This window comes from Carettochelys insculpta, chromosome 6 (genome assembly GCF_033958435.1).
Source record: "Carettochelys insculpta isolate YL-2023 chromosome 6, ASM3395843v1, whole genome shotgun sequence".
In the NCBI taxonomy this organism is placed as follows: domain Eukaryota; kingdom Metazoa; phylum Chordata; order Testudines; family Carettochelyidae; genus Carettochelys; species Carettochelys insculpta.
Window position 1 is genome coordinate 64,370,431 of NC_134142.1, and position 27,354 is coordinate 64,397,784.

General features: G+C 44.0%; 1 protein-coding gene across 1 annotated transcript in view; it reads right to left on the minus strand.

The window, feature by feature from the left end:
• UBR1 (ubiquitin protein ligase E3 component n-recognin 1) overlaps window positions 1-27,354 on the minus strand; it is a 177,757-nt gene that overhangs the window by 71,575 nt on the left and 78,828 nt on the right. The window contains exons 17-23 of the mRNA XM_074997084.1: window positions 23,423-23,533; window positions 21,795-21,860; window positions 21,116-21,217; window positions 20,285-20,348; window positions 12,546-12,670; window positions 9,406-9,458; window positions 7,634-7,736 (exon numbers count right to left, since the gene is read on the minus strand). Coding sequence (XP_074853185.1) covers window positions 7,634-7,736; window positions 9,406-9,458; window positions 12,546-12,670; window positions 20,285-20,348; window positions 21,116-21,217; window positions 21,795-21,860; window positions 23,423-23,533 — 624 coding nt within the window. The remainder of the gene's footprint in view (window positions 1-7,633; window positions 7,737-9,405; window positions 9,459-12,545; window positions 12,671-20,284; window positions 20,349-21,115; window positions 21,218-21,794; window positions 21,861-23,422; window positions 23,534-27,354) is intronic.

The following is a 27,354-nucleotide window of genomic DNA, read 5'->3' on the forward strand; positions in this document are numbered from 1 at the left end:
ATGCTGCTTCCGGAAGAAAAGACAGTCACCTGTTTTGTAACTGGTGTTCTTCGAGATGTATTTCTCATGTCCATTCCAAATTGGGTGTGTTGGTGCATGCCCAGTTGCTGAAAGCTTTTTGTCCTAGCCAGTAGCTATAGGTATCATAACTCAGGGATTGGCAACCTGCCAAGCTGCAGGCGCCTCTTTAATGAGTCACTTATGGCTCCGGGTGCTCCCGACTCCTCTTGTGGCTTCCCACCCTGCCACAGCTGAAATAATGGAACTAAATTTAATTGGTTTAACAGCCAGTGGGTTGGCAGGGGGGATCCAGCCATTAAACCATTAAATTTAGTTCCATTATTTCAGTGCAGTGGGGCAGTTGGAAGAAGTGAGCACGAGAGCTGGGGAAGGGGTGGCCAAATCTGCCCCTGCCAGAGCCATGCAGCCTGCTGAGGAGGTGGCAGGGGAAGGTGTAGCAGCAGCGCATGCAGCTAGAGGAGTTTGTCTGCTGAGGCGCAGGTTAATCCTGACGATGGGGGCAGAGTAAAAGGGGGGTTAAGCCTAGAGATGTGGGGTGCATTTGAGGCTGAGAGGGGTCAAGCCTGGGGATGTGGGAGGGCATGTCTGGGGCTGAGACAGTTTAAATCTAAGGATGGGGGAGTGGTTTGAAGCTGACGGGGTTAAGCTTGAAGATGGGGAGGTAAAAATTGGTGATAGGTGGGTGGATTTGGGAGCAACAACTTTCCAACTGGTATAAACTACTGTGTGTGCACTGTTCTTAAAATGGGGTGACAAAATGCATGGTTTGATGTTATTAAGGACTGTCTCGTATTTACATGTATTGCAAATCTTGAGGTATTGATTTTGTAAGGGAATTTGAAATAAAACGGTTCTTCTTGCTGTTTTGTTGCAGACCCCTGTCATAATTCCATGTATTTACACTGATAGAGGAGCTGTCCCATTGTGTCTTCACTACACTTTTTATAATTTGTTCTCTAGATGAAGTTGGTCTCCAGTATGCCATCTGTTAGAGCATTTAGTAATTTATATTGCTTGTCACCTGTAATAAGACTGAAAATTTAGGCTGAAGTCTTCAAAGGGATCCAACTGAGTTAAGTACCCTACTCTCTATGAATTTCAGTGGGAAACTCCGAGGCTAAATGTACTGAACTCACAATATGCATGACAACTGTTTAAAAAAAAATGCACCCCCACCCCACACCAAAATCCTTCACATTGGTACCTTTTGGGGTTTAGGGGAGCTGAGATAATTAACATTATCTTTGTATATTAGTACAACTGTGTTTTTTAATCTGAATAAAGTTTAGTAATAGATTGATGGTAGCTTTTTGCAGCTTTATTTTCAGTTTGTCGCCTCACAAAAAGTCTGTCTCCTCTGCCAACAAACAGAAGATAGAATGGTATGAGGGTTAAACTGAATATATTGAAGCTGTGTCTAGACTGCAGGGAACTGTCAGCAAGAGATACACAAACTGCACACTGCAATTTGTATATCTTATGCTGACAGTTCTGTCAGGAGAGGGTTTTCCAACATTTGGCCTGCCCACATGGGGCCAAACATCAGAAAAGCCCCTCTGTCGACACATCTCTTCTTCCTCACGGAATGACATGTACAAGGATGTTGACAGAACACTCCTAACTGGCAGATCTCTTCCGAGAGATCTGCAATCTGGATGCGGCCTCTGTCAACAAAAAGAGAGGTTACTCACCGTAGTAATGGTGGTTCTCTGAGATGTGTCCCCGTGGGTGCTCCACATTAGGTGTTGGGCTCGCCCGGCGCCCAGATCGGATCTTCCAAGCAGTTTCTGCTGGACCGCGCATGCGCCGGTGCGCACCGCTCCCTTGCGCGCTCCTGGCCACGTGCGCGATCTGATCCCCGCCAGTTCCTTGACCAACCGCCTCGGATGCTCCTGCAAAACACTAAACAGAGATCCGAAGCGGGGAGGATGGGAAGGTAGTGGAGCACGGGAAGGTAGTGGAGCACCCACGGGGACACATCTCGAAGAACCACCGTTACTACGGTGAGTAACCTTTCTTTCTTCTTCGAATGTCCCCGTGGGTGCTCCACATTAGGTGACTACCCAGCAGTAACCCAACATAGGAGGTGGGTAATCGGATTATGTGCAGCTTGTCCCCGAGAGGACCGCTGTCGAGAGACGGGTATCCTCTTGGAATACCCTGTGAAGGGTGTAATGTTTAGCGAAGGTGTCATAGGATGACCAGGACGCCGCTCTGCAAATGTCCTTTAGCGCAACGCCCTTGAAAAAGGCTGTTGATGCCGCCACCGCCCTAGTGGAATGAGCCCTGGGCGTGGCCAGTAAAGGAGTCTTTTTGAGTTCGTAGCACATTTTTATGCAGGATACGATGTGCTTCGAGATTCTCTGCGAAGAGAGACCTTCTCCTTTCGATTTGGGAGTGAGAGAGACCAGGAGTCTATCCGTTTTCCGGAAGGGCTGGGTCCTGTCTATATAGAAGGCTAGCGCCCTCCTCACGTCCAGGAGGTGTAGGCGCGCCTCTTTGTTAGAGTTATGAGGCTTTGGATAAAACGAGGGTAAAACAATAGGTTCGTTAATATGAAACTCAGAAGAAACTTTAGGAACAAAGGCTGGATGCAGCCGTATGGTTACCGCCTCCTTGGAAAAAACAGTGCAGGGTGGCGTTGCCATAACTGCCGCAAGCTCGCTCACCCTGCGAGCTGACGTGATTGCGAGAAGAAAGGTTGTCTTTATCGTAAGGAGGCGGAGGGAAACCGTGGCCAAAGGCTCGAATGGTGGTCCCGTTAGCACATTAAGCACCAGGTCCAAGTTCCACGAAGGTGGAAGCGGCTTCCGAGGGGGGTAAAAGTTTACCAACCCTTTGAGGAACCTGGTAAGCATGGGATGGGCGAACACCGTGTGCCCTTCCTCTTTGTGTCTGAAAGCTGAAATGGCGGCAAGGTGGAACTTTAACGAGGATAGTGAGAGTCCTCCTCTCTTGAGGTCCAGTAAATACTCTAATATTACAGGTATAGGCACCGAAAGGGGGGCTAGCTGTTTGGTAGAACACCATGCCGTGAAGCGAGTCCATTTCTGCCTGTAGGTCTTCCTGGTGGAAGTCCTCCTTCTACTTTCTAGGACTTGTTGCACTTCCTCCGTACATGTGCTCTCTAGGGAGCTGAGCCATGGATTAACCACGCTTGTAGTCGCAGGCCTTGGGGGTGCGGATGCACTATGGACCCCTGGGCTTGCGTGAGCAGATCCGGCGCCACCGGAAGGGGCATCGGTGGACGGTCCGACATGCGCAGGAGTAGGGGGAACCATTGCTGTCGATCCCACGTTGGGACTATCAGGATCATTCGGGCTCCTTCCCTCCTGGCTTTCTGCAAGACTTTGTGGATCAGCACTGTGGGAGGAAAAGCATAAAGAAGGGGGCCCCTCCAGGAGATTGCGAATGCGTCCCCCAGGGACCCCCATCCCAGTCCTACCCTAGAGCAGAATCGTGGGCACTTCTTGTTGTGTTGAGCGGCAAACAGGTCTATCTGGGGAAAGCCACATGCGTGAAAAATCGGTCGTAGCAGATCGGGACGGATCTGCCACTCGTGCGTGAGTGTGAAACGCCTGCTCAGCTGGTCTGCCTTCACATTGTGAGCACCTGGAAAGTACGAGGCTTTCAAGGTTATATTGTTGGCGATGCACCAGTTCCACAACCGGACTGCTTCCGCACATAAGGCACGGGACCGAGCTCCTCCTTGCTGATTTATATAAAACATGGTGGAGATATTGTCTGTACTGATCCCGACTACTTTGCCTTGTATATGGTCTCAAAAGTGTCTGCAGGCGTTGAACACTGCTCTGAGCTCCAGTATATTTATGTGCAGTGACTGTTCCGTGGAGGACCACAGTCCTTGCGTCACCTCTTCGCCCATGTGTGCTCCCCACCCTAGGAGGGAGGCATCTGTTGTAAAAAATACCGATATTTGTGGTTGGTGGAAGGGTACCCCGTTAGAAAGTTTTTGGGGTTTACCCACCATTGCAGGGATTTGCGTACATCTATTGTGGGCGACACCACCCTGTGAACGGTGTGTGCTGCCGGTTTGTATACGCTCGCCAGCCAGTGCTGCATGCTGCACATGTGTAACCTGGCGTTCTGTACTGTGAACGTTGCTGCTGCCATGTGGCCCAGCAGCTGTAAGCACGTCAGAACCGGCACCGTAGGGCTGAAGGTGATGACTTGCACGAGGGAGCCGATGGCCCGAAAGCGTGTGTCTGGTAGATACACTCTCGCTGTAATAGAATTTATGCGTGCCCCTATGAACTCTATGTCCTGTGTGGGGTCTATCTTTGAGTTTGCCAGATTGATAACCAGGCCGAGTGAAGAGAACGTGCCTGCTGTGACGCGTATCATGTGTAGTACCTCCTCCTTCGAAGCCCTTTTGAGTAGGCAGTCGTCCAGATACGGGAATATAAATACCCCGTCTGTGCAGGTAGGCTGACACCACTGCCAAGGTCTTGGTGAAGACTCTGGGGGCCGAGGAGAGGCCAAATGGTAGGACCTTGTATTGAAAATGTTCTTTGCCTACCATGAACCAGAGGAATAGTCAGTGAGCCGGATGGATAGTTATGTGAAAATACGCGTCTTGTAAGTCGAGGGCTGCGAACCAATCTCCATCGTCCAGTGCCATAAGGATGGAGGCGATTGTGATCATCCGAAACTGTTGCTTGCGCAGGTACCGGTTGAGGCCTCGAAGATCTAAGATGGGCCTCCAGCCTCTTGTCTTTTTCTCCGTGAGGAAGTACCTTGAGTAGAACCCTTTCCCTTGCAGTTGCTCCGGCACTCTTTCCACTGCCCCTATGAGCATGAGATGGTCTACCTCCTGCTTGAGCCTCGCTGCATGGGAGGCCTGCTGGAGGTGGGGCGTGGGTGGAGGTCATGGCAGTGGGAGCGACTGGAAGGGGATGGCGTACCCCGTGGCTATGATCTCCAGCACCCATTTGTCTGTGGTGATCCTTTGCCACTGGTTGTAGAATGGTCGGAGGCGATGGTGGAATAACCGCTTCGGATGACCTTGTGCGATGGTAGTGATGGCGCAGCCCTGGATCTGTGTGTCAAACTTGTAGCCTTTGGCCCTGCCCCGAGGACGCACGGCTCTGTTGGGAACGTCGCCTGGGAGTTCTGTACTGCTGGTGCTGTTGATGTCGCCCTTGCTCGTAACCCCTGTGGTACTGGGGACACTGTGGCTGGTACTGATACTGTCTTTGTTGAGGGTAGTACTTTTTCTTTCTGTATGGAGGGGTGTAAATCCCAATAGTGTGGAGGAGGAGTAGACCTTTCTGCCGAACAGCTCTAGCTTCTTGGCATCTTTGTCTGTTCCCCCTGTCTTGAATTGAGACGTCTTTGATCTTTGTTGCGACGACTCCACCACCATGGAATTTCGTTGTGGGTGGCTGAACAGGAACTCCATGCCCTTCACCGGCACCAAGTATTTCTTGTCCGCTCTCTTGTGGACAGGTGGAATAGTCGCAGGGGTCTGCCATATCATAGTAGCGGACTCCAAGACTGCTTCGTCAAGTGGTATTGCTATTTTGGAGGAGGCCGGAGGTCTCAGATTTTTGAGGAGCTTATGGTGTTTCTCTTGCACCTCTGCTGTCTGGATGCCTTGCGTGAAGGCCACCCTTTTGAACAGCTCTTGAAACTGTTTGAGATCGTCCGGAGGATGGACATCCCCCGGGGCTGTAGCCTCGTCCGGGGAGGAGAGCGAGGAACCACTAGGATACGCCTCTCTGGACCCTTCCGGTTCCTGTTGGTGATGGTACATCCGCTCGCTGGAAGCTTGCAAGGGAAAATATCGGGGTTCCATAACCAGTTCCCCCTGAGATACTTGAGTCTGTCCCCGTTCGCGATTGCCCTCGGGGATACGGGACCGTCTGTGGGGATCTTTCCCTGGTAGACTGCCGGTGGTGTCTATGCCCCGCGTGATAGGGACGACCATGGCAGCATGGGCACTGTTCTTGGGAAGGTGACCTGGACCACTCCCTTGGTGCGTACCCCCTGCGTCTGGGGGAGCGAGATCGTTGAGAGACATGGGACACTGGAGAGAGCCATTTGTGATAGTACTCCAGCGGCTCAAAAGGGTGAAGGTGGTCCCAGCCAGGGCGAGGCTGGTTGTAAAAATGGAGACGGGGGCTCCGGGTAGGCTAGGGGGGACTCCTGCCTTCTAGTTGGAGTCTGCAGCATGAGCGGAGGGCTGAGAGAAAGCAACTCTGCAGCCCTGTCTGGAGAGGGGCTGCGGTGCCTTGTTTTCTGTGCAGCCTTCCCCCTCCCTTCAGGGGGTGGCTCCGTCCCCTGGCGTGCAGGGGATCTCGGCCCCATCCGCGCCGCGCTCAGCACGCTTTTGGGCGGTGCCGCACGGGCGGTGTCCTCCGGTGCCTGCAGGCTGTGTGCCTGCGCGCTCTGCACTGCCGGTTCCCTGGGGGTCGGTGCCGCTGCCTGCGGTGCCGCCGGTACCGGCGCTTGTTTAGCTGCTGCCCTGCCTGCGGTGCGGGGTGGCTCTTTGATCATCAGAGGCTGAGCCGCCTCCACGTGGCTCTCCGTGCCGCCGCTGATCACCTGTTGCTGCGGCTGGGGGATGTGCGCTCCTCCCGTCCCGCTCGCTGTTGCTGCCGGCAGGGATCGGGTTGGGGAAACTTTCCTCCGTTTTTGCGCTGATGGGGTGAGGGAGGCAGCTTTCCTTTTATGGGCCCCGGAGGGTCCCTCCTGCTGCGGCCGCTCCGGCACGTCTGGCTGGAGGGCCTTGTCGAATAGCAGCATTTTAAGCCGCATCTCCCTGTCCTTCCTTGCTCTGGCTGTTAATTTTGCACAGAAGGAGCATTTCTGCGTGACATGGGACTCCCCAAGGCACCTTATACAGTGACTGTGCCCATCAGACGCTGGCATTGCCTCTCGGCAAGACTCACATTTCTTGAATCCTGAAGAGGACATTGTTGGTGAGTCTTTTAGTTGTTAATGGGGTACTTAGCACCTTCTCTGTGCTGTTTTTCCCCCTCTCGGATAGCCTGCCGCGGCAGGAGGGCCAATGGCCCTAGGCTCCTGGCCTCCGGTGCTGCGCTTGTTACTAAGACTGGACTGAATTCCGTCCCGCTTGTTGGTTCTTGTTTTTGTTTTTTTTTTGAAAATAACAACTGGCTAACTTAACAATAGACTAAGAACTTGAAAACTTTAAAGAAAACAGCTAAAACCATTGAATACGCTAACTTGGCCGTAGCCTAGTCGGATTCCGTCTGCAGCCGACGGCGGTTAAGAGGAACTGGCGGGGACCGGATCGCGCACGTGGCCAGGACCATGCAAGGGAGCGGCGCGCACCGGCGCATGCGTGGTCTGGCAGAAACTGCTTGGAAGATCCGATCTACGGCGCCGGGCGAGCCCGACACCTAATGTGGAGCACCCACGGGGACACTCAAAGAAGAACTTATGTTAACAGACGTTTTGTCAACAGAAGCCTGCAGTCTAAACTTAGCCTAAAAGAAATAAAATCAGAGATGCATTACTAAGCACTCTATCATTTTCAGACTCCATTATATCCCTCCCTTCAGTTCACCGGGTCTGCTTCAGGTAGAGAATAAAGTGTGTGTTCTTTGCCTTTCACATTGCCTACCTTGCTATGCTGGGTCTTGGTATAGTGATAAAAGAACATATTGAACTCTTTCATACACTCATCCTTCAATTCATAAACTCCATGGCCTGACACACCGGGCTTCCTAAAAAACATTTATAGCATACAAATTAATAACACATCCCTTGTGCTTATTTATAGCACAAGAAGTAAATAATACAATCACTTAGTAAAGGAAACGTTAAGAGTGAAATGGAACACATTAGGAACTAGCTCTGTATATTTCAGGAAACTTCATCACATTATGAGGTACATAACAAATTCAATTACCAGGTAGCAGTACTAGAAATGCACTTTCCTATGGATCCATCCCATTAAAGGAGTGTCTGGAACATGGCACACGATTATTCACAAAAGAATTAATTAAGACTCAATTTTCTGGAACTTGGCTTGCATTGTTCCTCACTGTATAATCTTCAATAACTTTTCAAGAGAGGCACTCATTTAAGTAACATGATTATACGGTTTCCAGTGAAGTGAAAAGAAGAGACTGTTTAGTGCAGGGTTTCTGAACACAAATTTTTTGGTGGTCTTGTACTGTGGCTACCACCAACTCTTATGGTGGCTGCTCTCACACTTTTCCCTAAAATACTTAACTACCTTTAGGAAAAACAAACAAATATGCACATTTAAAGGAGTCTGGACTATTGGAAGAGAGACAAGAGAGGGCTTGTCTCTGAAGCCCTGTGGCTACAGCTCAAAGCCCTGTGGCTTGGGGACAAGGCCTATGGACAGAACCAGAAGTCGTGTGGCTGGAGCTTGGGGCCTAAAGCTATGCATCCAGGACCAACAGGATGGGAAAGTGATGCTACCTAAGTCCCCATCCAACCCCAAAACACAGGACAGAAGTCTGTGGCCGCAAGAAAAGTCCCAGCAGCCACATTTGAGAAACACTCACTTAGTGAATTCCCATCCAATTTCCAAAACAAAAATCCTAGATGTGTCTCTGTTTCTTTTTGGTTAAATGTAAACAGAGAAAGCCACAAGCATTTCAGAATACGGCAGACTACAATTCCTGAACTGGAAAGTTTTGCTGATGGTTTGATTTTTTGGGGAGTGCAGAGGCAAGACTATTATAACTGACCAAATCCAATTCAGATATCAAAGTACCATTAGCAGTGGTTTCACTCTTGTCTATGAAAAGAATCTTTTTTTTTTTTACTGACAGCTGGTAGCCAACAATTTTCTAATAGAAAAGCAAGCAAAGAGCAGTCTAACCCAAATATTAAGGGACAATTTTCAAAAGATAGAAAAGGGTGGGTAGTGGTGTGGTGGACACCTCCAATAAAAGTGAGCTTTTCAAAACCTCCTCCGCTAACACATGGGATCCAGGATCAAGAGTTCTCAAACTGAATATGAAAATCCCTCAGGCTTTTCGTAGTCTTATTCTGTGCACAGTAAAGCAAGTGTAAATTAAAGCAAATGTATTTCAAGCTTACAAAACAAAAGAGGCCTCTGCATACAATGCAATAAAAGAAAAGCGGAAGAGTTGCAGCTTACTCATGCTTCTGGGACTAGAAACTGCAGCGACATTCATGCTTGGACCAGAGCTTAGGCTCTGAAACCCTGTGAATAGGGCAGGATACAGAGCCTGGGCTCAAGACCTAGTATCTACATTGCAAATTTTAGCACCACAGCCCTAATCTCATAAACCCAAGTCAATTGGCTCAGGTTCTGAGATTAAGTGCAGATATATTCTTAGAGTTCTCACTCTTCTTCTATATGTTATCTACGAGCTACTTGTAAGAGCTTACTTGAATACAGCAACTTTGTTGATAACTTTCTCCAAGCCAGTTTCATAGTTCTCCTGTTAAAACAATAATGCAAAGCACATTTTACATCAATTAACATATAGCAGTGTTCCACTGCTGTCTAAAATACTATGATGAAAATATAAAACTTCACTATATTCAAGACTAACCTATCAGTAGCAGAATCTATACCAGCCCGTATCTACTCTAACAGAATCACCTCAAATCAACCATTTGTCAAAAGACATCATTAATATACCAAAAACCAACTGACAGGTTGAATGAAGAGCAATCTAAATCAGTTCCATATTTAACCTATGAATTAATGTACTTTGCTCATGTTCAAATTTGGTGAGGAGGAAAACAGTAAGTATTCCCTCTTCTGGAATGAGACATGTAAAAGGATGTCCAAGGGAGAACATTAAGACTCCTTTGTTCATTGAACTACCAACAGACTGTACTTCTATCAGAGCTGTATCCCATCCGAAGAGCAGTTTTTCACATCACTGATAAGAAAGGCACTCTTGTAGCAAAATTAACAAGAGTTGACAGTTACATATTTGTTTGAGAGAACAGCAGCCTGGGATTTTTAATTCTGAAAGTTCAGTCTCTAAAAATGGCACCAGTAGATTCAATGTTTAGGGTTTACAATAATTTTCATAACATATTCCATCTGAAAGGGAAAGAGGGCTTTTTCTCCCAATAAACAGCCCCATAAAATCAGTTGGGGCTATGACAGTTAAAATGGATTCTTTTCATCCTGCACCTTATAGCTGGCTCTACACGAGCCCCTTCCTTTCGAAAGGGGCATGTTAATGAGAGGGTTTGAAAGATGCTAATGAGGCACTGCATATTCATTAAAGCACCTCATTAGCATCTTTCAAGCCTGTTCATTAACATGCCCCTTTCGAAAGGAAGGTGCTCATGTAGACACAGGATATGAGACAATTTTTTCAGCAGGACAAAACTATACTTTCAGCTACACTTATGCACTTGTTTTCAATGGATTTGCACAAAGGTAACAGTTGATGCAAAAATGGAATAAAGTCTAACTCCTTCTCTTTCAGCTCCATTGGCACTACAGAGTCAAAAGAAGAAATAATTTTAAAGACATTTGGGAAGCAAAGTACAATCCTTCTATAGTAGTTTTTCAGAGTAGAGTCACACTACAAACGTGTACAGGACAATAGCTGGTTCTAAGATGTTCTTGACTGCAGGTCACTGGGCTGAAGGACACAGAGGAATGAGAACAACAAGAAGTCTTGTGGCACCTTATAGCCTAACAGATATTTTGGAGCATAAGCTTTCGTGGGCAAAGACCCGCTTCATCAGATGCTTGAGTGGCGGGGGCATTCAGAGGGGTATTTAAAGAGTGGGGTCCCAGTAAGAGGGAGGGCCAGAGCTGACAAGGTCTGTTCAGCAAGGCAGAAATGGCCCGGTATCAACTGTACGTATCAAAGAGGAAAAAACAAGTCAGATCAGACATGGGGATGAGAGCCTTTGTCAGAGTCTAATGGGGAGCTATTAGCACCCAAAGCAGAGAAACTGTCTTTGTAAGGTGCGAGCCACTCCCAGTCTCTGTTTAATCCATGGTTAATGCAGTCAAATTTGCAAATGAATTGCAGCTCACTTCCTAGACACTACTGTACAGATAAGCGACGGTCACATAAATACCACCCTTTACCGAAAACCCACGGACCGCTATGCTTATCTACATACCTCCAGCTTCCATCCAGGGCATACTACATGATCCATTGTTTACAGCCAGGCACTAAGGTACAACCGTATTTGCTCTGATCCATCCGACAGAGACAAACATCTACAAGACCTTTACCAAGCTTTCCTCAAACTACAATACCCACCTAAGGAAGTGAGGAAACAGATTGACAGAGCCAGACAGGTACCCAGAAGCCACCTGCTACAAGACAGGCCTCACAAGGATAACAAGAGAACACCACTGACTGTCACATACAGCCACCACCTCAGGCCTCTCCAGCGCATCCTCAGTAATCTACAACCCATCCTGAATAATGACCTTTCACACTTGCAGACCTTGGGAGGCAGGCCTGTCCTCGCCTACAGACAGCCTGCCAACCTTAAACAAATCCTCACCAGCTGCTACAAATCACAAACCAGTAACTCTAGGCCTGGAACCAACCCCTGCAACAGTCCTCGCTGCCAACTCTGCTCACATACCTACACCAGTGACATCATCACAGGACCTAACACCAACCATACCATCAGGAGCTCCTTTATCTGCACATCTACTAATATAATATATGCCATCATGTGCCAGCAATGCTCCCCTGCAATTTACATTGGCCAAACTAGACCGTCTCTACTTAAAAGAATATATGGACATAAATCAGACATCAGGAACGGTAATGTACAGAAGCACATGGGAGAACACTTCAATCTCTCTGGACATTCAGTGGTAGATTTAAGGGTGACAGTTCTGAAACAAAAAAATTTCAAAAATCGAATGGAGAGAGAAATCTCTGAGCTGCAATTTATTTGCAAATTTGACTCCATTAACCATGGATTAAACAGACATTGGGAGTAGTCGCAGCTTACAAAGAGAGTTTCTCTGCTTTGGGTGCTAATAGCTCCCCATTAGACTCCGACAAAGGCTCTCATCCCCGTCTGATCTGACTTGCTTTTTCCTCTTTTGGTAAGTACTGTTGATACCGGGCCATTTCCACATTGCTGAATAGACCTTGTCAGCTCTGGACCTCCCTCTCACTGGACACCACTCTTTAAATACCCCTCTGAACACTCCCCTCGCCCCCCCCCCCCCATGCATCTGATGAAGCGGGTCTTTGCCCACAAAAGCTTATGCTCCAAAATATCTGTTAGTCTACAAGGTGCCACAAGACTTCTTGTTGTTCTTGAAGCTACAGACTAACATGGCTACCTCTCTGATACAGACAAATGAGTAACTCGGGATTATCATCAATTTCCTGGAAGAGTGCCATGAATTCATATTTACACTTCAGGAAGATGTGTATCCCCCACCCCCTGCTACTTACTCATACTTCACTGTTAACTCCAAAACCAACACCTTTGGTTCCCATCAAAGGAAAAACGCTTTTACCTTAAAAAAAAACCCACAGGGAGTAGGAAAGGGACAGTAAAAGACTCACGTTCTCAGGCAAAGATCTGGCAATAGCGCTGTGAGCCATTGGCTCAATGCAGAGCAGATGAATAATTTCTCTCATGGTAATTTCTTCTTTTGTCACATTACTCACTCCAGGCACATATCTTTCCCCTATCAGAAAGCCATAAAAGGCAGGGAGATGGGGGGTGGGGGAGAGAAAAGGGGGAAGAAAAAAAAACATGATAGTTAAAATATACCTCTAATTCAGTCATATAGAAAAACAATTACCAGCATGTTCTGTAACTGTCATTCTTCAAAATGAGTTGAACATATCCATTTCCCTTCAGATGGATGCATGCCTAACTCACCAGCACTGGAATTTTTTCCCCTCAGCTGTACCTATCAGGCTAGCACATGCTCACTCTGCTACCTCCTACTGTTATACAGTGGTACAATAGGGTGGAGCCACCCTCTATCCCAATGGTTCCCAAACTGTGGGACTATGCCATTTAGGACATGAGCCTATACCTGTGCCTGGAGGTCACCCAACCTAAGCTCACCTCAGGGATAAGATGCTTTTATATACTTGAGGGTTAAAATTAATGCAGGTTCTATTGGAGGGATGAGTCCTGGCAGCTGAGACAGCAGCCCTTGTTTTGCTGCAGATTTACCTCAAAGTGAGTTGTGTAAAAATATTTAAACACCTGCAAAAGGGATACGATACCTCCACTCTTTAGGCACTTTAAGAGGCAGGAAGGTGCATGCTGCACAATATACTATAGTGGATTTCAGAACATCCTCATTTACTGGGAGAAATACTTAAGGTCCAAAGGTTCCAAGATACTAACCCATCTGGATGAACTCTCCTGAACTATTTCCTCTTGAATATTTAGGGAGGAAGCCTCCCTCTGTGGCAGGTGAGGAAACACCAGATACTATTCAGACAATGAGGTGGAGGAACCCAACACTAGCTGAGGTGTAACTTTGCCCAATCCCTCCAGATGACATTCACTGAGGCAAGTGCCACCTGTTCAGTACTGGGCTTGGCACTGGGAGTGGCTTCCGGCAGTTCTTGCCATGCAGATTCACAGTGCCTGCTGGAGAATGCAGAGAGGAGAGGATCTGGAGAGAGCAAGAAACCCCAAGGGTTCAATACAACCACTGATATGGAACTGGAACCTAATTTCTTCTCAACCCCCATGGCTCCCCATTATCCAGTCAACTGGAAAGTTCTTCTGAATACCACAGGTAAAAACCTTCTCAGAGGAGGGAAGTTCTACATGACATATCCATGACATGCAAGATCCCATTTCCAACTTATCTGGTCAGGGAAAAGTGATGTCTCTTTATGCCACAGACTGGTGCTGGGAGCCTGCAGAGGAAAGTATTAAGGAAATCATAGCTGGGTTGTATACGAGGCGATACCAGAGAGTCCATAGGGTACCCATGGTATTGGGTGCTGAACTCGAGAATCCAGAAAATCCGTGGCAGTGTCCATCAGTAATGGGCATGATGTCTGCTGAACTACTGGTGAAGTCAACACCAAGAGATTCAGAAGACTTTCGCACATGCCCTGAGTGCAGATGGTACTGGGAGACTCTCTTACTGCTCGGGTAGAGTGGATTTTGATGATGAAGCAATCTAATGTGTTGATACCACTCTCCCCTTCTTCCCAGTTTGATCACTGTGTTTCAATGACATGGAATTTGCTCTCCTAGATGACAGGTCTCCACATGTAGTCCTCCAACCCTGCTTCTTAGGTACTGGAAAACAAAATTGGTACTGTGACTTTAACTTCTCAGTGGGAATGTTCCTGACCAAAGCAGAGGCATGTGGTGCCCCATCCTGAGCAGAAAGACTCCAAGGGTAGGCACAAGGCTGTCTATGTAAGATGCTTAGTTTGACCTCCCTGTCTTCTCTTTAATTCTGGCTTAAAGTCCTCAAAGAAGGCAGGAGGGATAGCTCAGTGGTTTGAGCACTGGCCTGCTAAACCCAGGGTTGGGAGCTCAGATCCCTGAGGTAGCCATTTAGGGATCTGGGGCAAATAGATTTAAAAAAAAAAAATCTGTCAGGGATGGTCCTTGGTCCAGGGGACCAACCTCAATGACTTCCTGAGGTCCCTTCTAGTTCTGTGAGATGGGAATCTCCATATATTATTACATTATTCAGTACCCTTCTCAAATGTGAGATTCTCCTAGGCACTTCAGGTACTCACAGTGTGGGTTGCTGACAGGCACTGGTTTCTGGGATTGCACTGCAAAGTTTGGAAACAGGGGACTGAGGCATGTCCTAGCATCAGAACTCAAATGCAGAAGGAACTGATGCATTTACTATGTAACATAAGAAATCTAATCATATAGTTTAATTTTCTAAGATTAAAAAACAACTATTAAACATTAACACACTAAGAAAAAGGGAAACACCTACAAAAGCAAGGTAGATGGCTTTGACAACGCTCATGGGCAGTAAAAAGGAACTGAGTTGTTGTTGCAGATGGCTGCACTCATTATACCAGGGTTGTGGAACATATGGCTCTCAGGACAGATCCACCCCGGCTTAGTTGGATCCAGTTCTCAGCAAGTCTCCCTGGTTGTAGCCAGACAGCCAGCCCCCTCTCAGACCAGCATTGCTGGGAACACAAGGGAGCCAAAACAACAGGGCACTTAACAAATTCCAGCACAGCCTTTGAAGCTGTGAGAAGCACAGGTGTGCTGCTACAATGTGCCTCTGGGAACATATACAACGATTAGGCTCACAGCAGACAGAGAAGCTGTGACAGACATGGCTCTTAGCCCCTACTAAATAACGTGATGCACACACACCAACATCCTAGGTGGGAAAATATTTACCCTAATAAAAGGAATGTCCAGTAGTCGAAACTTATTGTTTCTCTCCCTTGCAAGTGTAAACTACTCTTGCGAGAGCTGGCGTCGCCCAGACAGACCAGCCCCAATTTGGCATAAGAAAGGAGAAAGAGAATAAAGGAGTACAGAGGTATAAGTACGGAACCTACAGCACCATGATTTTTGAGTGCTTTTCACTATCTATCTGCTGGTCAGATAAGTGACAGCCTCCCAAGGCTTCTGCAGCTAAGAGGGTCCCTAAGCCTTGTCCCTTATTCGTCTTTCCGTGGAATTGAGTGACCGATCCTGGCTTGGCACCGCTGGAATCGAGAGATGCAAGGAGGGTAAGAAGCACCCACACCTGATCTCCTATCTTTAGTGTATACATATTTTGAAATAGAGCTCTATACTTTGTTTTCTTTCTTTGGGATTGTGGCTTCAGTTTTGTAACTTGTTTGTGTGTGTAACATCTATACATTTAAATAAGTAGGCACTAGCAATTTTGTAACCACATGATTAGAATCTAGTTTAATAAATTTTGGTAACCATTTGTGCATAAGCCTGACTTGTTTCTCTGGTTTACTGTAAAGCAGCCAACACAATTAAAGAACCTCAGCCGTTTTGGCTATAAAGCCTGGCCATTAGGTGAGAGTACTAAGAGCCTAGCGTTGAGTTGTGCCGCCTTCACGGGGCAAACTCTTGGGGCGCCTGTCAGTCAATCCTGACTGCCCACTGCGAAGGGGCTCTGAGCGCTAGCAGTTAAAGTCACGGGTGTGGAAAGGCTCTTAGTGCTGCCATTGGGGCACCTGTCAGTCAGTGTTGACTGCCCACTGCGAAGGGGCTCTGAGCTCTAGCAGTTAAAGTCACGGGTGTTTAGGACCTTGGGGCATCCGTCAGCCTAGCCCGGGCTGCCCGCCGCGAAGGGACAGTGCGTCCTAGCGGTTAAAGTCACGGATGGTATAAAACGGGCATAGCTGGCACCTCACCAAACATCCTTGGCCATCAGCTAACACTGGTTGGGCACTCCCAGCCCCCACACCACAGAGCTGGGGTTTGAGCACCAGCTCTGCCTGCTGCTGGAGACACCTCAACCCTCAGTGCCCCACCTGCTAGACTGGAGCATGAGCCCTGGATTGACCTAATGCCAGGAGAAGCTTGTTGGGAGCCAAGTCAGTGAGTGCTGGTTTGTTTTTCCAGGGGATTGAGGAGGGATGAATGGATTTGTAGTCTTACTTGTTGGAAGTATTTTTTTTATTGGTGGGGCAAATTGTTTGTTTTGAGGTTCCCCCCCCCACCATTGACGGGAGTCAGGTGAGCAAGGAATCCTTGTTTTTATTTTTAGGTTTTTTTTTTTGCTTCTCACTTACGTGTGGCTCCCATTGATTTTTGGGAAAGTTAATGGCTGCCATTCAAAAAGGCTCCTCACCTCTGCTTCTTGCTTTTGCATAAAAGCACAAGAAAAGATACTCATGGGTACAGCTGAAGGAAAAATTTCTGACAGTGCCCTGAGCGTACAGACACTTGCAGTGAAATGGATATGTACAATCATTCAAAGAACAATACATCTTTACAGACATTTCATAAGAGAAATGGGAGATACTTTCACACAAACAATATTTGAGGGCAAAACATAAGATGAATTAATTCCCCCCACCCCCCACAAGAACTCCATACTGGTCCAGTCTGTTCTGGTATGGCTATGGTTTGATGATATGGGTCTGTCCCACGAAAGCTCACCCAATAAATTATTTTGTTAGTCTTTAAAGTGCCACTTTACTGCTTTTTTGTTTTGATAGTATATAGACTAGCACAACCTTCTCTCTGTTACTGATTCAGACTAGTAGTCCTTTTAGACCAACATCTATCCTCCAACAGTGGTCAAGTTCAGTGGCTTCAGTAGAAATGAACAGTAGAGGGTAATTACTGAGCCACTGATGGAACCTCTCCTTACTCAATTCTTTTTTGAGCCCCGTTATTACTTTTGGCCTTTATAACATTCTTCTGACATGTTCCAGAGATTGACTGTGCATTGTGTGAAGAAGTAATTTATGTTAGTTTTACACCTGCTGCTTATTAATTTCATTTGATAACCTTGTTCTTGTGTTATGTGAAGGGGTACGTAAACACTTTCCTACTCGCTTTCTCCACACAACTCATGATTTAAAAGATCTCGGTCCTATCTCCCTTCAGTCATGTCTTTTCTAAGATGAACAGATCCACTTTTGGAAGCTGCTCCATACACCTAATGATTTTTTTTTATTACCCTTCTCTTTGCTTTTTCCAATTCTAATGCATTTTCAGAAATAGGGAGATCAGAAATGCAACCAGTATTCAGGTGTGGACTAACCACAGATTTCTCTTTTCTTATAGCAATCCCTTTTCTAATAATTTCTAAACATTAGCCTTTTTGACACTTGCTGATCAAGAGAGCTATACACAATGACTCCAAGATCTGTTTCTTGAAAGGGAACATCTAATTCAGACCCCATCATTTTGTGTGATTGAGATTATTTTTTTCCAATATACATTAGTTTGTGTTTATCAACAATACATTTCATCTACTATTTTGTTGCCCAGCCACCCAGTTTTGTGAGAACTCTTCATATATCCTGAATCAGCTTTTGACTTAACTATATTTTGTATCATCTCCAAATCTGCTACCTCATTATTCACCCATTTTTCCAGATCATCTGTGAATACTGTGACCAGCACAGGTACCACTACAGCATCTTGGGGGGGGGGGGGGTCACTCCTTTACCTCTTTCCATTATAAAAACTGGACATATATTCCTACCCCTTGTTTTTGGTCTTTTATCCATTTACTCTTCCATGAGAGGACCTTCCCTCTTATTCCATCACTGCTCAGCTTGCTTAAGAGCATTTGGTGAGAAACATTGCTAAAGGCTTTCAGAAAGTGCAAGTACACTATCCCCATTTGATTACCCTTGTGCATATGTTTGTTGACTCCCTCAAACCATTTTTGTAAATTGGTGAGACATGATTTCCCATTACAAGAACCATGCCGACTCTCCCCCACCATGCCATGTTCACCTCTGTGTCTAATAATTTTACTCTTTGCTATAGTTTCAATCAATTTGCCTGGTACTGAAATTAGATTTAAGGCCTATAATTTTAAGCATTTCTTCTGCAGTCTTTTTTTAAAATTGGCATTACATTTTAGGCTCTGCATCTCATCTGGTGTTGACATACCCCATTCAATATGGTGATAGTTGAAGTCCCATATTATTATTGGATCTTCTATTTTTGTAACCTCTATAATCTCCTGGAGAGTTTTACAATACCATCATGATCCTGGTCAGTAGTCAATTCCTACTGCTATACTCTTATTACTCAAAAATGGAATTTGTATCTATAATTCTATGGTACAGAGATTCTATGGTACAATTTGATTGATTTTACATTTTAACTATATTCAACTCAATGCCTTTTTTTTTTTTTTCAAAATACATATTCCCACCACTCCTCCAGCACTGGGACCATTTATATCATTTCTATATATTTTGTACCCTGGTATTACCAGGTCCCATTGATTATCATTGTTTCACCAAGTCTATTATACCTATACCCTCATTTAATACCAGGCATTCAAGTTCACAAATTTTGGTACATAGACTTCTGGCATTTATATACCAACCCTTATAAAAGTAGTCAATATTTAGTTGTCTTCCTTAATGTCAGGTAACTGAACGTGAAACTTTCATTTGACTGTTCTCTGAATTTCCTACCTGTATGTTATTAACTTTTATTCTCAGTCTATATCCCAGTGAAGAATTTCCTTTTATAAATCCTACACCAAAGGTTGTCTGAATTGTGTGCTCCCGGATATTTATCAGCCTTCCCCCCCCCCCCCCTCCCCCCCTCAGCCTTTTAATTTAAAAACTCTTCTGGCCTGTTTAATGTTGCGTTCCAGCAATCTGATTCCATTTTGGTTTAGCTAAAGACCATCCTTCCTGTATAAATTCCATTTTTCCCAAATGTTTCCTCAGGTAATAATAAACCTAAATTTGTCCTCCAAACAGCATCATCTCATCCATGCACTGAATGTTCTACCTGTCTAATTAGTCCTGCATGTAGAACTGGAAGTATTTCAAAAGAATGCTACCATGGAGGTCCTGGACTCTCATCTCTTGCCTAGTAACCTAAATTTGTCCTCAAGAACCTCTCTATTTTATTGATACTTACATGTATCAAGCCACCAGCTCCTCCCCAGCACTACACATAGTCAGTCTAGATGCCTTGAGAGGTTTGCAATCTTTGCACCCAACAGGTAACTCACCATGTGGTTTTTCCAGTAGGGTTGCCATCTCTCCAGCATTGAACTGGAGTCTCCAGGAATTAGAGATTAATCCTTAATTACAGATTGTGTCATGTGATGAAACCTCCAAGATTGGCAAACTTTTATCCCCCAGCAATCACAAACCCAAATATGCAGGTTTACTATAATAAAGTTTCTTTTGGGAGGTATAGGGATTTGCTTTGCTTTCTCAAGCACTGTCACCTATACTTGGTATGGCAATGTATATATATTAGAAACATTTTAGTTATGTTATCACATCAAGATAATGGATATCAGACAAAGTTAAGGGATTCCTTCTTTTCATATTATACTTCAGTACCAAATTGTGGAATTATCTAATAACCTACACTGTATACAAGACACAAGGGTGTCAGATGTCATGTTTGTGTGTCACAGAACCACTTACTTAACAGTTGTCCAGGATCAACATCAATCATCAAAATTAACATACTGACAGACAATTACGTAATGGATAATCTGTCCTTTCCTGCAGCAAATATCCATAACTTTTAAACTACTTCCCTACAGAGAGTGAAAAAGCTAAGTTACAGCCAATTCAAAAAAAGCAAAAGAAAACCCAAAACACAAAATTGGATCTCATTTTTACAGTACACAGACTCTTACCCACAACATAGATGAGAACCTGCAGCATCTCTTCTATTAATATATTGCATTGCTTTGTCAAATCCTATTGGGTTTAAAGAAAACAATTTTTAAAAAGGTTGCTGGATCAAGGAATAATGCAGTTAAATGTGAATTCCTGGCCTGAAATTAACATATGGGTTTCCACAAATGACACTGGTCCCAGCTTAAATGTTTAGAATTTACCGCTTTAATAGAAAAGTCATTATCCAACCTGAAGCATTACAGTCAAGCAAGACTGCCCGGATTACCATCTATGGGGATTAGTCCACTAAAAATATGTAATATTAACATAGTAGGAGGGAACAGAACAAGAAAAATTTTGTTAATTGAAGAGGTAGGTGAACACCCCTCCCCCCAAAACCCGTGAAGAAGTGATAGGAAAAAAACCCAAGAAAACTGCATTCAGGGGAAAAAAGATGCATGAATTTTCCTTAAAGAATCCAGAAGCATTATGCTAACACAGAATGTGGAGAGAATTACATTAGAAAGACACATTGCCTTTCTTTGATAAAATCATATGCCATTTCAATGTTAACATCTTTGAGTTGCATGGTAACTACCAAGCAATTTGGACCGAAGTACTGAAGACAGTAAAACCTCTTTTTAAAAAAAACACACACACTGAGAACAAGAAATTTTCTAATACAGATTATAAAAAAATCACTCAGCTAACCAGTGGATCACTTGTAACTTATAAGTTACTATTCTTGGTGTGGTCTTACAATTCCAGCAAAATAGCTGCAGCTAGTTTCCTGGTAGATGTTCTAACCTTAAAAGCGGAAAACTCATCAATATTTCTTTGCTGTTTACCTGGTCTTTGGTGGGTACGATCTTCCTGAAGGCACTGACGAGCTCATACCTCTGGAGTATCAGCAGCAGGAAAAGGTTTGGATCCATAAGTGATGCACCAATCTGCCAGACACCCCACATCCCAAAAACATTATTCAGAAAATTTCCAACATCACTTTTAAATCGGAAATTAAGCTAATAAATTCAGAGTTAAGTGAACAGTGAAAGCAGTTTAACATTTAAAGCACAAAATTATGCAACACACAATTTAATATTATGAAGTGTTTCAGTTGATGTTTTTGGAAATCTTCACTCATTTTCAAGCGTTGAGACATTAAAACCACATCCAAAAACAAAACTAAAAAACTTATACTTATCCTATATAAGCCACTCATAAATATATCATTTTCAACTACTAGGCAAGATAGAGAAACTGTGCTTTGGGCAAATATGAGATGCAGAAAACAGGCCAGAGCAAGGAAGTAATGACAAAAAGAAGTAGAGAATTTCTACATTATATTGCTTGTAATGCATGGCTGGGTCATTTGTGCAGTTGGTCCTATCCAAATATAGGGAAGCTTGTTATAATTTATATTGCTATATAGCATGGATTAAAATTAAAAGCAAAACCTCACAAAATTTGATGAATGAGAGAAGAAGTTTGTGTGATTGTCTTGGCAGTAACTTAAAAGGTTTCTACCTGCAGCATGATGATGTCTTTATCGTACATCTCTTCTCTACATTTAACATCCTGGTAATAGAATACCTGTGGAAACAAACAATACAAGGTTTCACTAGACAAGCTCAATAGTCATCTCAGGGATTTCTTTATATTCCCTGTACTTTTTTCCCCCCACAAAAAACACTTCAAACATTTGTTTCCAGAATTTTAAAATGAGCCTACACTGGGATACAGTGGCTTTCAAGTCTTCAGACAATCCATTACATTACTCAAACTGCACCTCATTTCAGTTTGCAGTTTTAGATTAACATGCACCCACTAAATAGGAATAAAATAAATGTAGCGTCTTCAGTGAGGAATCATAGTATAACAGAGACAGAAGGAACCTTGAGAGTATATCAAGTCCATTCCCCTGCACTTATGGCAGAAAGAGGCACCATCAAAGACCATCCCTGACAAGTGTTTATCTAACCTGTTCTGAAAAATTTGCAATGATGAAAATCCACAGTCTCCCTAAGCAATATATTCCAGTCCTTAATCACCCTGACAGCTAGGAAGATTTTCTCTAACGTCCAACCTAAACTTCCCTTTGCTGCAATTTAAGCCTATTGTTTCTTGCCCACTCATCGGAGGTTAAGAAGAAAAAATGTTCTGTCTCTTCCTTGTAACAACTTTTTAGTTACTGGGAACTGGCTATTAAGTCCCCTCTCAGTCCTCTCTTTTCCAAACTAAATAAACCCCCTCAAAGGTCACATTTTCTAGACCTTTAATCATTTTGCTTCTCTTCTCTGGAGTTTCTCCAATTTGTCCAGACCTTTCCTGAAACGTGGTACCCAGAACTGGGCACAGTATGCCAGCTGAGGCCTAATCAGTGTGGAGTAAAGAGGAAGAATTACATCTCATGTCTTGCTTACAACATTCCTGCTAATACATACCAGAATGACGCTTGTGTTTTTGTGCAATAGTGCCACACTGTTGACTATCATTTAGCTTGTGGTCCATTATGACCCTTAGATCCCTTTCTGCAGTACTCTTTCCTAGGTAGTCATTTCCCATTTTGTATGTGTGAAACTGCCTGAACTTTAGTAAGTGAAGTACTTTGCATTTATCTTTATTAACTTCATCGTCTTTATCTCAGACCATTTTGTTCAGACCATTTTGAACTACAATCCTGTCCTCTAAGCCACCTGCACCCTCTGCCAGATTAGTATAATCTCCACACCTTACAAGTACACTCTCTATACCATTACGTAAACCACTGGTGAAGATATTGGACAGAACTGATTCCTGAAAACCCCACTCATTATTCCCTTCCAGCATGGCTGAACCATTGATAACTACTCTCTGGGAACAGGAGAGGCATCTAAAAATACGAAGTGCTATAAATGAAGTGCTTGTTACTGATAACTATGAGATAACCTAGCAAGAGTCCTTGTTTGGGACTTGCAGATCTTCATTTTACATTTTTTCATGCAATGATAATTATAAGCTCAGTAATACCCTGGTATTTGCATTTTCACTTATGTTTTAAAGGCATACCAAATGAGTGTCTTCTGCATGAAGTGTATCAGCCACCCTTAGCACAAATGGGAAATGTTCGCACAAACTAGCAGGAGATAATCACTAAAATACACTATAGAGAGTACCTGGCTTATTAGGGACAGCCCATTCCTTCTCCACATCTCCGCAGCAACCTGAGCAACCAACACTAGACAGCGCAAAGGGTATTCCATTAACAACTCCACTTGGAACTGTTCCTTTAAAAAAAAAATCAAGTTAAGTGAAACTGTCAACAGATTTAACATAGTACAAATCATGAAGAATTAAAAAAAATAAAATAAATATCAACGATTTCAAGATAATCCAAAAAAAACCAAAACAAAACAAAGCGCACAAAAATGGTACTACTTAGCACAGAGCTACTTTGAACTCACTTTTCCTTTGGGTTTCCCCCTTTAAAGCTTTCTGATGTCACCAACCAAACTGAATCATGTAGGTGGTTGTGTGGGGGCCTTAGTGGGTTCAAACGGACTTCACATGTGTGCAGGGGATCTGCATTCTCTTTCCAGCATCAGGACCATTTTTATAGTGAGACAATTACTGCTCTCTATAGTGACCCGACTGATCAGTTCAGCCATGTAATCCAAACATTAGCCCCAAAACAGCCACTTTGAGGAATCCTGCTCATATTAAGAGGAAAAATAATGCAAATAGGAAAGTAACTCTGATGCAGACCTTCTAAAATTAAATCCCTCTTATGGCTGAGTCTGGCCACATCACACGTACTGAAATTCAAGAAACCCATAGAAATATTTGATCCTCTGCTAATAAAGCAGGTCCATTCCCTTTCTAACTGGAAGTCCCAGGGAACAATAATATTGTCTACTCTTTACAGACATTTTCAACATTATTTTCTGAGGAGAGAACCTGCTAAACTTCCTGAAAAATGGAAAATATAGGCTGTTCAATCCTCATGAAGTCAACAGGTAATGCAGACCAGCTCCGCAGCTAAATAAAATTCAAGAAAGTAGTAACAATTAAGTTCCAACATGATATGACATCTTTCAACTTTCTAGATGCCATTCAGGCTAGAGGACAAGGCACAAGATAGGAGACAGCACTCATAGCACTAAAAGATGTCTTCTTTATGGCAACAGACAAAGGCCATTCCTCAATAATTGCCACAATCACTGGTCTCCCTTTCTGCAAATGGTGATATTAGGGTCATGTTGCCCTCTTCTCCATCGCTGGGAAGATTCGTGCTGAATTTTGCTGAACTGCCTGCTCCTTCCTTCACAGGAAGTATTTCCAGAGTCCAAGTACAGCTTCACAACATCATGCGGCACCATGATACAATTTTCACAGCCAGGCAGATCAAGGAATCATTTCAAGATCATCACCAGGAGCTGCAGATGGTCTTTAATTGATCTGGCCACAGCCTTCAACTCCATCAACTGTGAGGTTCTGTAGAAAATCGTCTCAAAGTTTGGCTGCCCAAGCAAATTTATCACAATTGAAAGACTACAATAACCTGGTGACTGCCTCTAATCTGGCAGTAGCTCTGCCTCTGACCCTTTGTCAGCCAAACTGGTATAAAAGAAGGCTGTGTGCTAGCACCATGCTTTTCTCTATTCCCTTATCAGCTATGAAAACATTAATCCAAGAAAATCTTCCATGGGCACTGATAGCCAATATCAGACTGATGACCACCTCTTCAACTTTTCTCATCTTCAGGCCAAAACTAAAATAACATCAGCAACAATAATCAAACTCCAGTATGCTGATGATTGTAGATCTTGCTTTGAATGTGCAGCTATAACCCTTAACTGAGTCTCTGAAGCTTACAAAAGCCTAGAGCTAACTCTGAACATTTGCAAAACAAAAAGTTCTCCATCTGCCAGTCCCTGGTTAATATCAGAGGCAGTAAGGAAGATCTACACTGTCAAAAAAGAAATGGAAAATGTAGCATACTTTGCCTACCTTTGCAGCCATCCCTCACTGAGGGCAGACATAGATGTTGAGATGGAGCATAGAATCCACTGTGCCATCCTTGCCTTTGGCAAACTGTCTTGCCAGGTGTTTTATAATCTTATCAGAACACAAAATAGACTTTCAGTTTACAAAGCAGTGGCAATCCCAACTTTCCGCTGTCTCTGTGATGCTTGGATGACCTATAGAAACACCTGAAAAACCTGGAATGCCAGCACTAGCACTTTCTTTGCAAGATCCTCAACACAAAGATTATTGAGCACCAGCTGAGGTGGAATGGGCACGGTGGGCATATGCCAGATATATATGTTTATCAAAACAATTGGCGTATGGCAAACTTACCAAAGGGAAAAGGAAACAAGACCAAACAAAATGCTTTAAAAGACACCTTCAAGCTAAACAAACATCATGAGACATGGAACTGACACCACAGCCTGGAAGAACAGCAACAAAGAACAGGGATAACTGGGGAAGACTTGTTAGAAAAGGATCATTCGCTTTTGGGGAAAACCACCTTCCCTTCCCCTGGTCAAAGAAAAAATATCGGAAAGGTAAGGAAAGAGAACTATCATTCAGCAGTTGTGGCCATCCCTGTCTTCCAACACCACCTGAAAGATCTGCCAGCAATGTCAACTAAGGACAAATGAAAAATAAAACCTGTGAAAGAGAGATCATCCTCAACCCTGAGGGACAGCTGATGATGAGATAAAGCCCACATTTTACTGGTCACTCTGCTTTACCTGTCTGCAGCTTTCCATAAAGTTGATCACAACGTATTACTGACCTACTTACAACATGTCTGGAGTAAATATTGGGCACTACGATGGCTCCAACTATTCCTCTGCAACAGGACCTCAAAAGGTACCTAGATATCTCACTGCATTACTGTCATTCTTCAAAGTACACATGAAAGTATTTTAAAACTGGTAATTCACCACACATTCCAGTCCCAACAACATGCAGGTAGCATAACTCAAATGCATATCTCCTTTTCATGATGTAACTGGCACCGTCACAAGAGAGTAGTTCACAAACAGAGAACAAGCAGTTGGCTCAAACTAAACCCAAGCAAGAGTGAAGAGATGCTGGTCAGAGTATAAAATCCTGTGAAGAACTAGCTGGGACATTGGTTTCTTCTTCCATGTAAGGCATTTGCCCTACATTCCCCACTGATAAAAGTGGTGTGAATCCTTAAGGTCATTCCCAATTGGATATAATTAGGCAGCATCAGTAGTGAAAAATTACTTCCACCTGCACCTTGATAGGGAATATTACTTCTTCCTCCACAACAAGAATCTGGTCACAGTGATTCATGCTTTCCTCATATCCAGACTAAAATGCTGTAAATCCCTATCTGGATGCAAGACAGCCTCTAGCTCAGGCACGTCAAACTCAAATCCTACTGAGAGCCACACAAATGAAAACTGATAGCTTTCTGAGTCACCAAAGAAATATACTTCTATTGGAAATTTGTAATTATTTATTATTAAAGATTTTGTTTTAGGTATATTTTACAATATTTTGGCTCTTGTTTGAATATAATAATTTTAATTGAAAATGTAATTTAATATGAATTTTATTGTTTTAGAACTTTTATATTAATACAATCTAGAATTAATATTAATATAGTTCCTAAAATTTGATTTGTAACATTATTTGCTATATATAACAATTTTTCATTTAAATACAAATTTAAGGTACTTTTAATTATTTTTATATGATACATACCTTGTTTTGTTGAAAAAACCAGGGTAGACAGGGAGCTAAAAGTTGTAAGTTTGGCAGTTGCATCACCTTCTCTTTTCTCAGTTTGGTATGGGACCAAAGCAGGTACCCAGTGGAATTATTAATACTTTAAAATTAGTCACACTGATACAGGAAATCAAACACCAATTTAATTATAAATGCCTTTCTAAATTCAAAGCCATATGGGCTGTGGATAGGCATTACTGTCTTATTCACATCCTTTCCCCAGCCCAAGTTGCTGTTGCATGCAGCCTCACGATGGCAGCTCCCTTTCCAGTCTTGGGACTTTGCTGCTTCTGCCCAAGTGTGACTAACCAGTTCCCCTCCTGGACATACACCCTGG